The 13225-nt window shown below is 43.8% G+C and overlaps 1 protein-coding gene across 2 annotated transcripts in view; it reads left to right on the forward strand.

Moving 5' to 3' along the window:
• The window catches only part of SHANK2 (SH3 and multiple ankyrin repeat domains 2), a 274396-nt gene extending 267334 nt beyond the window's left edge, over nt 1-7062 (forward strand). For both annotated transcript variants that reach the window (XM_058420947.1, XM_040067120.1), the window contains one exon: nt 2786-7062. In XM_058420947.1, coding sequence (XP_058276930.1) covers nt 2786-3359 — 574 coding nt within the window. In that variant the 3' untranslated portion in view covers nt 3360-7062. The remainder of the gene's footprint in view (nt 1-2785) is intronic.
• Nucleotides 7063-13225: the final 6163 nt, after the last annotated feature.

Raw genomic sequence — 13225 nt, forward strand, 5'->3', positions numbered from 1 at the left:
TTTCCTCTTGGATTACAATTACAGTGCAGCATGAGAAAATAGAGATGATAAGGCAGGTGGAAAAGGAGAGAAAGAACATGGGAAAACAATCTTGGAGTGAAAAGGATGGAACTGAAAGCCTGGAAGTGCCTCAGCAGACTTCCCTGAGCTTCACCAGAGCTGTGACCATGCCACGAGAGCTGAGCACTCACACAGCTGGCCTTGAAACCTCTGCAAGCAGCTAAAATAATAAAAAAAATTCTTATCACTATCCCAGAGTTTTGTTTTAATAATCAGCAGCCCTGAACCTCTGGCTTGGAAAAAGCAAGATGCCCTCTGACCTCCTGCTGCTGCTTGCAGCCGTGTGAAGCCAATGCTTTGATCCAGGCTGACAGGAAGCAAAGGACCAGGATGCCCGGGATGCTTTGCTCAGCCTGGGTATTCCTGCCCATGGGGCTGGGAAAGGCAGGGAACACCAACCAAGGAATGCTTCAAATGAGAGCACAGAGTTGACTTTTGGGGGGATTTGTTTCACTGTCTTGACATCCTTTATTTAAAGGAAGAGTGACAGTAATTTCCTGGACAAGGCTGGGCAGGGAGCCTTTAAGAGGAGCAGTCTGGAGGAGAAGCAGCAAAAAGCACTGAGCCTGGAGCTGTCAGTCAAGCAGCAGAAATTATCTTTCATCACCTGCAATAAAAGAGGGTGGATTTTCATCATCCGAGCTTGATCTCGCCACAATGGGTGTACATACAGAACTCTAATTTCTCGTATTTGCAAGACAGGAAAGTTAAGTAGAAGGGTGATTTCAGGTAAAGATCAGGGATTCATTTCCCTATTTATACAAAGCTCATTCTTGCCATCACTAGGATAGCACTACCCCAACCTTTTCCAAAGCAGGCTTTTTGTTGGTTTTAAATTATATCATGCCTTAGTAATGAGTGTGAGACTCCTAATGCTGAGGTAAAAGAAGTGGAAATAACTTGCTCCCCTTGGTTAGGAGAATTTAATAGCCTCTTTCCACGGACTTTTTATTTGTAAGAATGCTCAGCTCCAGCCCTGGAAGACAATGAGGACCATTAGGTGCCAAAAACATCCCGGGAAACCCTCAGAACCTTGCCAAGTGTTTCCTTTCTTTGTTAAATTACAAAGCCGTAAGTGCTGGAAGCCTTGTTCCTACTGGGTTTTAAGTGAAGTACCAATCTTGCAAAGAGATCCCCCTGTTCCCATTGCAATGCATGGAGCAGCCTGCAGGGAATCGGTGGGAATGTTGCTGTGAATTAGATGTGCGTTCTCCCAAAAGTTATTCTCCTGACGGGGAGCTTTATTTGAATGGGACGTGCCCCACAATGTCGGTGTGGCAGAGCTGCACCTCCCCAAGCCCTGGGTTGCTGGTGAAGTGCCAAAGCCCCAGGGTTAATTAGGGAACACTCTCAGGGCTCTCCAAAGCCAGCAGCCAGCCAGGGAATCGCTGTCTCCAGCTCAGGGCTGCAGTGAGGGAGAAAGGGATAAAAAATCTGTTTGTTACTGCCCCGTGTTGCCACCACCCTTCAGCTCCTTGAGATCTTTTCTGCACAGCAGTGGATCTGCGGGATTAATGGAAGCATTTCCATCTGACATCATGCACCCAAAGCCATCCTCAGTTCTGCCCAGGCAGGACAGGCCAGGCCCGGGGACAGAAACAGAGGGCTTCTGTCAGGGTCTGCTCTGGAAGTCTCAGCACACATCATCCTCTGCACTCCATGGCATTGCTTCCAGGATAAATAAACCCTTCCTTTGGTCTGCGAGTGCTTGAAATTAGTTGTCTGAAGGTCTTCCCAGTCGGCAGGTTGCTTCTGAAGTGAAGAACTCTGGAGGTCCAGGCATCCAAGGGCTCTGCGGAGCATCCTGAAGTGCATGCTCTGACCGGCAGGCTCTTCCCGTGGGAATAAGGGCTGTGGGGTCAAGCCTTTGATGACATGAACAGACCCAAACCTTCTAAATTTGCTTCTGTAGCCAGCAGGCAGAAGCAGGGGGCTGTGTTCCTTCACCCACGCTGTCAGGCTGGGGATCAGAGCGAGCCTCTCGGCGAGGTTCGTGCCTGCTTCATTCGTAATCTGAAACTCATCTTCTTGGATGGAACTTGATCCCAGCCACCTCGCCTCCAGTCAGGCACAGGAACAAGAATTTTGTCTCCTCAATTCTTTAATGAAAGTGCCGGAGTATAATTTCTCCATTGAAGGAAATAGACACTGAGAGGTTTTAGGCATCTTAGAAGGACTGTTTCATGTTTAGAGCACGGATAGAAAAGGGAAATAAGAGCAGCTTGTTCTGCAAACAAACAGCACTACAAACATTCTGCAAAATTCACTGAGTGAAGCCCAAAGATGCAAAATCCAGCGCTCCTGAAACTTTCCTCAACTGCTGTTATTAGCTATGCTATGTGTAAAGCCAGAACTGAAGGATTCCAACCCTCCGCTTGGCAAAGGGCGGATCAAATCCTGGTCGTGCTTCGCAGGGAGCACAAAGTGCTCGTGTGCTTGTTCCACTCAGCATTTCTCATTTAAACACGAGTTAATTTGGAAACTCGCATTAAAAAGGGAGAGAATGTGCTCTGGAAGGTGTTTTTTCCTGGACTGCTCATAAGCAAAGGTTTTGTCTATAACTATGGCTTACCATTGGTGGTGGTTTTCCTGGGAAAGGGTTAATGATACGATTTTTGTGCTTTTAGTTAAAACATGACCCCACCCAAGCGTTCCCATGCCATAATTACCATGTGCTGATGGGTGGCCCACAGCTCTAACTGTGCCTGTCTGTTTGCGCTTGCAGGAGCACGGAAGTCATGAGTACTGTCTCAGGTACACGAAGTACAACAATCACTTTCACTGTCCGACCCGGAGCCAGCCAGCCGATCACACTGCAGAGCAGGTCCCCAGACTATGACAGCAGGACCTCAGGAGCAAGGCACGCTCCCAGCCCTGTGGTTTCACCAACAGAGATTAATAAAGACATCCTGCCTGCTCCTCTGACTGCTTCTGCTTCGGCCTCATCTCCTTCTCCAACTCTGTCCGATGTATTTAGCCTACCCAGCCAGCCCCCTTCCGGGGACTTGTTTGGCTTGACCACAGGGCGCAGCAGGTCTCCTTCTCCCTCAATATTACAACAGCCAATCTCAAATAAGCCTTTTACAACTAAGCCTGTCCACCTGTGGACTAAACCAGACGTGGCAGATTGGTTGGAAAGTCTAAACTTAGGTGAACATAAAGAAACATTTATGGACAATGAAATAGATGGCACACATTTACCAAATCTACAGAAGGAAGATCTGATAGACCTTGGAGTGACTAGAGTTGGGCACAGAATGAACATAGAAAGAGCTTTGAAGCAGCTGCTGGACAGATAAGACTAGCTATTTCGCCTCACAAACTTCTGTTGATAACTAGAGATGGGCTGGTACTGACATACCCCAAATGCCTTGTCTGTCTGCGAGTGCCAGCAAAATTGGGGGGGAGGGGGAAAACAGATGAATTCCTGGTACTCAGGTGATGCAGACTGTCTGCTACATGCCCAAACACAAACCTAGAGATGCTAAAGAAGTGGGGCCATTTTATTTCAAAGCTGTGGGGAGATGTGAGAGAGAGACAATTGTTAACTTTAAAACTCTCGACACTGCCCTTAGCCGGGACCGTCGCCTGACGATTTTCTTTTAAAGCTGCAAATATTTCAGGGTTTCTTTTACTGAAAGGAAAAAAAAAAATTGCATTTTATCTTATTCTCATCTCAACATTCAGTCTCCAAGCAGGCTTCCTTCCACAGCCCTTGGTTCATTTTAAGAGGGCAGGCTGCTCCATTACCACTCAAGCCCAGTTTTATCAGTAGCAGGGATATTGAGGCGGGCACAGGAGTTCGTATTCCTCTTTTTTTTTTTTTTTACTGGCATAGCTCCCTGACCTGTTGGCAGCCAAGCCGGTCGTTCTGCTGGAGTCAGTCCAAAGGTAACCTTGCTCTGTTTTACCTGGTATTTCTTTATTTCTGCAGTGGTATTTAGCACTCTTCCAAGGTGGCAGAACAAGCGCAGTGCACGCCCCGTTGACGTGGCCTGTAGGACGGTGCAGTAAAGGCTGAACCACTCTTAGAGGTGAAGCTAGTTTGAACCTGAGACCCCCCCAGTTCTCAACCAGCTCCACTGCTGCCGAGTCAAAAGATGAACTCCACGAGCCAGGACAGACTTTGGTGTGCGGGCACGGCTTTGGGACTTGACAGTGAGAGAGGCTGAGCCCTGAGAGGTGCTGTGTAATTCAGTGAGTGGTAAGTGCCCGGGTACTTTGAACAGCAGGCCGAGAAGGAAGGAGAAGAGAGATGAATGTTCCCATTGAAGTCAGTGGGAAGCGTGCCAGGATCTGAAGTGAGAGAGCGATTTCAGCCTGTTAGGAATGGGGATGCTTCAGCTTGTTGAGAGGAGGCAGAGAGGTGACGCCAAGACGGAAAGAGCTGTCGAGTGTCTCGGGGTGCGCGCGTTCTGAGAGCCAGGAGGGCTGGGGAGGGATCCAGGCCCTCATTTTATCACTGCTTGCAGGAATTGCCGCTGGACAAGGACGCTGGGCGCTGGCCCCCGGCCCGTTCCTTGGCACGAGAGGTGGGAGCACCCTGCCAGAATCCAGGGCTGGGAGCGGGGGCAGAGAGAACTTTCCGGGAGACTTCCGTCAGCAGGGGAGAAGCACCCACGGCTGGTTCACACAGCTTTGTTTTCAAAGGAAAAAAAAAAAAAAAAAAAAAGATTTTTTTCAACTTTCAAGTTAACAAGTCTCTCTCTCTCTCTGCATGTTTGAACTCCCCCTTGTAATTAGCACCTCTGAATATCTGTGAGTTTTGTAGGACTTTCTTGACAGAATATTCAAGATGTTCGAGGTGGGTAAATTGGGTGTGGATGGCTAAACTGCCTCCCTACCAAACTTTCAGGTTCCCTTACATTTTGCAAGGTACCTGAACTTTCTTTCCTTGATATGGTCCTTGATATGGTCCAGCCTATCTCTAATTTTTTTATTATTGTGATTATTTTTTGCTCACAAACAAGTGTCTAATTAGGTCTGCAACAGCCCTAGTATAAGTACATAAAGTTTAGCATTTTAAATATCTTTCTTTACTTCAAGTTTAAATAGTTGTACAGATAGTTTATAAGCACAATATTTTAAGAAAATAAGTGGCTGGTCTACTGGGCAGCCTTTGTGCCACTTCAGTGCTAGGAAGTTATAAACGGAAAATAAAAAAAAAAAACCAAACAAAAAAAAAGAAAAAAAGAAAAAAAAAAAACTTTTTGTGGTTTACTACTATTTCTGTGGAATAATTATAAAGTCTTGACCTTTTTAAAATCAACCTCATTTGGATGCATCTGAACCAGCAGAGCTGTGTTATATTTTCTATCTTTGCTAGAACTTCTACAGAGGAGGATGAATATTTCTTCAAAAGTGGTTACAGTTACCAATGCATTGGAAACTCATAAAAATCAACTTATTTAAGCCTCCTGCCCCCTTTATGGAACAGCAAATCTTTTGACTTAACATCTGTTACTGCGCTCTGTTTGTATTTGGGGAGTTCCAAGGAACCTTGTACTCAAAACGAAGCACCGAGGCGTTTTGCTGTCGAGGAGTGCTAAGTTTTTCCATGGGAGGTGTAGAAAATGGCAGTTCCACTCAGATAGGTCGATGCAGGCAACTTGAGGCCATCACACACTTTAAGAAGTGAAAAAAAAGAAAAAAGGATAATAATAATAATAATATAAAAAGGGTAATTTAGCCATCATTTGTCTTCCATTTGGTGATACAACAGAATTCAGTAAATAAACCACTGATGCCATGCTCTCTCTCTTTTTTTTTTTTTTTTTTCCTTAAATTTTGTTTTGTTTGTTCATTTCTTTGGGTACAGTTGCTATTACCTCTATAACACGTGCCAGAAATACGTTAGGAAATAAATGCAAGTAGTTAAAAGGAAAACGTAGAAGTTGACTTTTAAAGCTGCTTTTTTTTTTTTTTTTGGATCACAACCTTCCTGTTGGTTGAGCTTGCCCTGGGCAAGCGCTGACACACCCAGTAACTCCCAGGTGAGCTCGTCCCTTCCTCACACAGGTGTGGCTCCTGCTCGTGCATCTCTTCAGGTACAGAACGAGCGGAAAAGAGCAGAGGAAAGAGCTGTAAGGGAATAGTTTTATTTTCTCGCGTTGTGTCCTGTGAAGCAAAAACGTAAGGAGACTAGAGGGGACCCGCTCGGACCACCAGAAATGCGCCTCTGCCAAGTCGAGTTCGGTCTCCAGCTCTGAGGGGTGGTTTGAAACAAAACAAAATAAATTAAAAAAATAAAACAAAACAAAACAAAACAAAAAGAAAGCAATAGTAACAGATAACGCCGTGGCCTCCGAGTATTTTCGCCAGGGGGGAGGAGAGAAGACCCATTTCTTTCATGCTACTCTGATAGTGAAAAAACAAAGTCATTAGAGATCTATGATATTCTGGATTTTAGGATCAACTTTTGTTTATATACTGTAATTTAAATAAATTGCATTTACATGCCTAGTTTCTGTAATATTTGTGTATACAATACCAAAACCTTACAAGATGTAAATTGTGTATAACTGCACAGACTCCTTGCCCTAGGTGTCTGAGAACATTTTAAGTTTAATTCATATATTATAAAATGACTAGATGTGACTGTTGATTTACAGAATTTACATATCACAAAGAAGTTAATTATTTGTGGTACTTAAGTTAATTAAAAAATAGTGATTTTTTTTTTTTTTCCTTTTCCTCTCAGTTCTTAAAAGCATTACCCAGTTGATCTGGCGATGATTATGTGTATGAGCCACAAATATTGATAATTTTTCCATTACATTTTTTCTTTTCTTTTCTAGATATTAATATGTTTCTCGCTATAGTTTGTGTAACAACTTGTGTTCACGTTATCTATGTTGCTGTAATTTTTGTGCTTTAATTCCTCTTATTTCGACTGATTAAAAAAAAAAAAAAATCAAGCTCCTGTAACTTGCACTTTTCCCCAATCCTTAATACTCTTGTATGGCAACCAAAATTACTGTAAGAAATAAATATAATATTGCACTAAGGGTGTGGTTCTGATTGCAAACACAGAACACTGTCTGGATTTTTATTAAAAAAGAAAAAAAAAAGTTGCCAAAAAAAAAAAGTTGCAATTTGTTATGGAAAATGCATAAAATGCTTTAACAAAATGTAGATAGAACTAAGGGATGAAATTATTGATTTATTGTTGGGAAAAGCATTTCCTGTTTATTCCTCCTTTTTTTTTTTTTTTTTTTTTTTTTTTTTTTTTTTTTTTTTTTTGATAAACCATTCCTTCTGCCGAATGTTCCGTTCATTTCCTGAATTTCAGGGGTCACGCTTCGAAACCTGGAAAAGCGGAAAACTTTGAAGGGGAGAGGTAGAAAACCACATTACCTGATTTTTTTTTTTAATTTTTTTAATTTTTTAATTTTATTTTATTTTATTTTGGCCTTAAGGTGGAATTCCAAAATCCGTGGAATGTTCTTTGTGCGGGGGTGGGGAACGCATGCCCCGAGCTTTATAGCGCTGCTGCTGCTCTGCGATTTCCCGAGGCGCTGGAAAGTGGAAAAGTGGGGCTTTGGGGATTTTATTTCACTTGGGGGAGGCTGGAGTTTCATTTCCTGGGGGGGGCAGAACAGCTTTGCAGAGGGGAGGAGGGAACAGCGCTCCTTGTCCGACTTTGTGCATCTTGTGACTTTAATATCTGTACCAGCGGGCTCTGTTTGTACTGTGAATAAACAAGGCTGCGAATCAAAAAGAAAGGAAAAAAAAAAAAAAAAAAAAAGAAAAACCCCAAAGAAACCGGAAAAAGCCCCCCAAAAACAAGGAAAAAATTTGCATCCTCTTTTGGCTTAAAGATTTGTTTTTCTGTCTTTAAATGGTGATGCAATGAAGAGGGGGTTTTTTATTTTTATTTTCTAAGATATTGGAATAAATGCCTAGAACCGTTGCCATTTGGTTGCATATGTTCCTTAACAACGATTCTCTTCTCAGCTGTCGTTGTAGCTCATCACTTTTGTAGCCCCCTGTTATTATTTCTCTCATGATTTCCCAACAAGAATTACTTGGCAGCTTTGTTTTGTTAAAAGCATAAAATAGAACCAGCCTGTTAGGGGTTTTTTTTTGTTTGTTTTTGTTTTTTTTTAAATTATTATTTACTTGTTTCAGGTATTGTGGCAAACACCTGTGTATCCAAATAAAGTCAGGTATTTCCAGTGCAAAACAAAGAATGTTTTGCAATTGTCACTGCTTGTTGGCCAAAGAAATGAGAAGAGTTGATCATTGCTGTTGTTGTGTACCCTGTATCAATGTGTTCTGCTTTATTCTTTAGTTTTCTGGTTTTGGTGGTTTTTTTTTTGTTTTTTTTTTTCCCCTGTATTTTTTATTTTCCTGTATTTTCCTGCATTTCGTGGACTTTCATCCCCTCTGTCCTTGGCTGGGCCACCCAGAGTAGCACGATTGTAACAACACTTCAGAATGTGTGAGGGTTTGTTTTTTGTTTCTTTTTTTTTCTTTTTTTTTTTTAAAAAAAAAAAAAGCAAAACAAAACAACAACAAAAAATTGTACGTGCCTTATCATTTTCCACCTGGATCAGCTACACTGTATTTCACATTAAAAAAAGCTTTATCTTCGAGGTGTTCAGTACCTGACAAAGTGCTGGGCTTGGAGTGAGCTCCGTGTCGCTGCTCCAGGACACACTGAGGAGCTGCAGTGGTTCAGACCTGATCTCGCCGCATTTTTTTGGCAATGCGAGCCTGATTTCAAGTCTTCTATTCAAATCGAGCAAGAGAGGGGAAAAGAAATGAGATGGGACTGTTATTTTTGGTTCAGTTCACTGCCATAAATCCTGGGCGGTCGGTACACTCGACGTGGGCTGTGTTTCACAGACGAGGTATCGATGGTAAATAAATAAACCAAGCGGACCCGATGCCATGAAGTCTGCCACAAACCGGTTCTGTGCCACTGACATCTAGTGGAACCTGATGGACACTGTCTCAGAGCAATACCAGACCTTTTAAAATCTTTATCCATTTATTTGCTTTCAGCTAATTGTCATTCTCTCTGCAACAAGCCGTTTCAGTAAATTTTGTACTGTTATTAATTTAGGTTGGCCTGAGCATTTAAGTCGCAGAAAGGCTGACTGTATAATTACACAAATTATACACGAATGAGAAGTCTTTAATGTGTTTTCTGGTCTATCTGTGCTTATGTTTTTCCCAGTTTTCTGTTTTGAGCGTCAGCATCTCCATGTGAAACTTCATCTGCATCCGGCACGGTTTTTAATGGGAATAGAGGTTTTTGTCTCCAGTGCTGTAAACCTTGGACTGTTTTGAACCATTTCTGACACTACAACCTGAAGAACAACAGCCTGTTCAGCTCCAAATTGTGGGGGGGGAAAGAAAAAAAAAAAAAAAAGCGAGTTTTGAGGTTAGAAAGCAGTTCAGAACAGCTGGGGGTGGGAGGGGGATTTCCCTGCTGCACTTACAGTGCTGAAGTTTGGTTTCTCCAGTAAAATTCCAGGTTGGTTTTTTTTTTCCTCAGGACTGATGCCAGGAGGAATCCGTGCACGTGTGTGTGAGTTCTCGTACGCTTTCAATGTAAAGGTCCTTGGGCAGCCTTAGAAAACAATGTACAGATAGGACACCGGTGTTGCATGTGCTTAAACCTGTACTGGAATCGATGTCGCCGTGTACCTGTTTGCTTTGGAAATCTGAAGAGAATACAATATACAGAAACCTCAAAATCTACCTCATGTTTTGATGGGTTCTTTTCCCCTGCTCTTCTCCCGTTGCCTGAGCGTTCCCTGCTGGGTTCAGGAGTGGCAGAGCCTGGCTCTCCTCACCCAACCAGCCCGAGAAAATCCTGTGTCTTTCTTCTGTCCTTCTGTTGTGACCCTGGGGTGCAGCTCGGGGTCTCCTTTGGGGTCAGACCGGCAGTGACCAGGGCCAGGTGAGGGCTCCAAGCGATCAGACAGAAAGGAGGATGAGACAGAACTCACTCACCATTTCCTCATTTTTGTTATCTATGGATTTATCACTCACCATCCCCTTGTCACGGCGCTGACAAGCGAACAACAATCACTTTTATCTGGGCATAGTCAAATAGTGCAAAGATGTTTAGAACTTTTTATTTTCCCAAACTGTGCTGCATCCCCTGCTCTCCATTTGCTCTGTCTCAGCAATTTTCTTTCTTTCCAAAGCACCGGGTGTCAGCTTTAGCGTGTGCAGCACCCTGTGGGTTCAGCTGGCTCACCTGTGAGGCTTTGAGTGCCCCAATTACAGACATTTACTTCACCTGAGGTCATTTGAAACCTCCTCTCAGAGGAGGCACAAAGCAAGGACAGGTGACTCCCTGAAGCTGCTTTTCAGTTTTTAGGAGAGGAGTTTTCTTCCAGAGGCTGATTCAAATCAGCTGGGAAGGCCAGAGTCAACGGGAACAGGGAAAAATTTGCTGGTAGCGCCCGCACTGAGCAGAGAATCCAGCCAGGAATTCCACGGGACCGCTCTGTTGGAGGGAAGAGGAGAAAGTTGGCTTGGCAAAGATGTGCACAACACCCTGACACAGGAAAAAAAAGGAAATTTGAACAAGGAAGAAATCCTTATGGATGTCAGTGGGCTGGGGGGCGTTCACAGGAGCTCGGCATCAGCTGGGGGTGGAGTCAGGATTCCTCCCAAATGGGGAGGAGAATGAGGCTATGCTGGGGTGTCCTGCAGCAAACAGCCCTCGTGGCACACAATTTATCCTGGGGCACCTCCTGGTGAACTCTTCTGCCAGAGCTGTGGGTTGAGAAAAAGGGGATGGAGAAATCCCAGCCGCCTTTCCTGGAGCAGCCTGGGCTGGTGGGATGAGATGGGTTTTAAGGTCCCTCCCAACCCAGACCATTCCAGGGTTTTATGATTCTGTGGAAAATTCTTAATTACATAAACACCGAAGCACCAGACAAAGCTCTGGAGCAAAGGAAGAAGACCTGGGATACTGCACCTAAAAATGCCAAACCCAAAGTCTGGCTGCAGCATTAATGAACTCCAGGGAAATGGGGCAAAAGTTTGCCCAGGAAGGATAAAATTTCCACATCTGCACTGCTCTGCATCCTCTTGTCAGTGTAAAATAGGTGCAATAAAACAAAACAAACAAAATGGTGATCTGCAGCTCCTTAGGGATTAAATTCAAGGTTGCACAAGCCCCAGTGTTCCTGCTAACAGGAGCCATTTAGTCCTTAACTTCAGGTTCTGTTTGTTTTCATGACGCCTATTTTTTTTTTTTTTTTTTTTTCTTTTTTTTTTTCTTTTTCTTTTTCTTGAGAGAGAGAGAGAGCGCGAAAACAGCTGAAGACCATTAGGGGATTTATTCAACTTGTCTGCAAGTCTGCAAGGACAGCAGGAAATTTACAGCAGATTCAGTAACACCTAAAGTCTTTAGCAAAACACATACATTTCCTTTTATATTTACATTTCTAAATAACAGATAAAGGAAAGGTTGTGAAGTAAGGATGCTCCCATCAGACTGGAAAAAAACCTGTCTAATTAACCACAGTAAGCAACCCTGTGAGGAATTGCAGAGGTTTGAAAGGCAAACCCAATATTAATTAAAAAAAAAAAAAGAAAAAAAGTGAGGTTAAGGATGGGTCACTGTCCCCTAAAGGGCAACAGGGCCACCTGTCAAGGCTGTGCCAAATATTTCATTATATTGCTCACTTGCACTACTGAAAACACAAGTTTTATCTCCTTATTTGAGGTCTTGGGTTCATTACAAGACTCAGTTTTATCCCTGCACTGTAACGGGAGGCTCAAATAAAACCTCCCACAGAAATAAGCCCTGGCTTTTCTGGGGTTTAAGTCTGAGAACTGCTGAATATTTTTGCTGTGCCACCACCTTGTGTGTTTTGTGGTTTTGGTTTTTTTTTCCCCCCCTTACTCAGGGTACTTTTTTTTTTTTCTTTTCCCTGACTGATCTCTTGTTCTTCCTGGATAGATAAAGTTCCATATTTTCCCTTGTGATCTCCAATCTAAACACGAGGACGTTTCTATTTGTTTGCAGTTATCAGCTACAAAAGCCAAAGGCCAAGACTGATATCCAGGTTTACAGCAGGAAAAGGTGATTCCAGCACAAATCAGCAGCGATGCAGTTTCCAAAGCAGCAGAACTCAGAATGAACTCACTGGAGGATCTGTTTCCAGATTGCACTGGAAATAACACCCAATTTCCAGCAGAGAAATCTCGTTACCAACTCGCAGTACTCCCAGGCTGAGCTTGAGTCTGAGAATTTGATGGTTTTTGTTTTTATCAGTGCTCTGCTGACCACGTATAAGTTTTATGCACTATTGTGCAAACACAAGGGAGGCAGAGCCAATTTTAATCTATTTCGTAGCTGCCATAGAGATGAATTCAGGGTAAAGACGGCACCTTGTATTTCTCCAGGAGCTGTAGTAGCACTCTGTGTGCCTGGGAATAACCAGAAAATTGTTCAGGCTGGAAAAGTCCTCTAAGACCTCCACCAAACCATGTCCCCAAGCACCACACCTATGTGGCTTTTAAATAATTGAATTATCCTACACAATTTCAATAGGAATTGATCTTGAGCTACTCCCCAGGCTGGGAGGTGCCAGTGTCCAGGGCTGCCTGGCACAGAGGAGCAGGGGGTTACACGAGCACAGGCTGCTGAGGGGAATGAGGATGGCCAGCACCTGGGAAAGGACACCTGGCTGCAGAACTGACCCTCCTGCATTTCTCCCTTGGCTGATGTTGCCCACAGAGGCAATTCCCCTGTTTTATTCGGGGTGATCTGGCTGTCCCCGGCTCTGGTGGGAACTCGAGAGCTCTGAACTGTTCGGGAGGGTGAACGCCCCTACCAAGGAACAAAGAGCTGCTCCCCGCTCTGGATCTGGCAGGGAACAGCTCCCTCCCTTCCAAACCTTCAGCCAATGCTGATCCCCAACCAAAATCCAACAAAAAGCTGTTTAGGGAATCTGTACTCCTGCTGCCCTACCCATGGCCGCTCTGCCTGTGCTTTGCTTTCAAAGAAAAGCCAATAATTACTGGTGGCAATAATTATGGCAGCTGGGAAGGCAGGAAAGCAAAACACAGAGTCTCTCCAAAGCTTCTCTAGGACTTCCAGACCTCCCAAAAGAAAATCCAAATAAATGAGATCCCCAGTGACGCCCCAGCTCCTGACTCGCTGTTAGCCTGATGTTTATTCCTCACT

Source organism: Hirundo rustica, chromosome 6 (genome assembly GCF_015227805.2).
Source record: "Hirundo rustica isolate bHirRus1 chromosome 6, bHirRus1.pri.v3, whole genome shotgun sequence".
In the NCBI taxonomy this organism is placed as follows: Eukaryota; Metazoa; Chordata; class Aves; order Passeriformes; family Hirundinidae; genus Hirundo; species Hirundo rustica.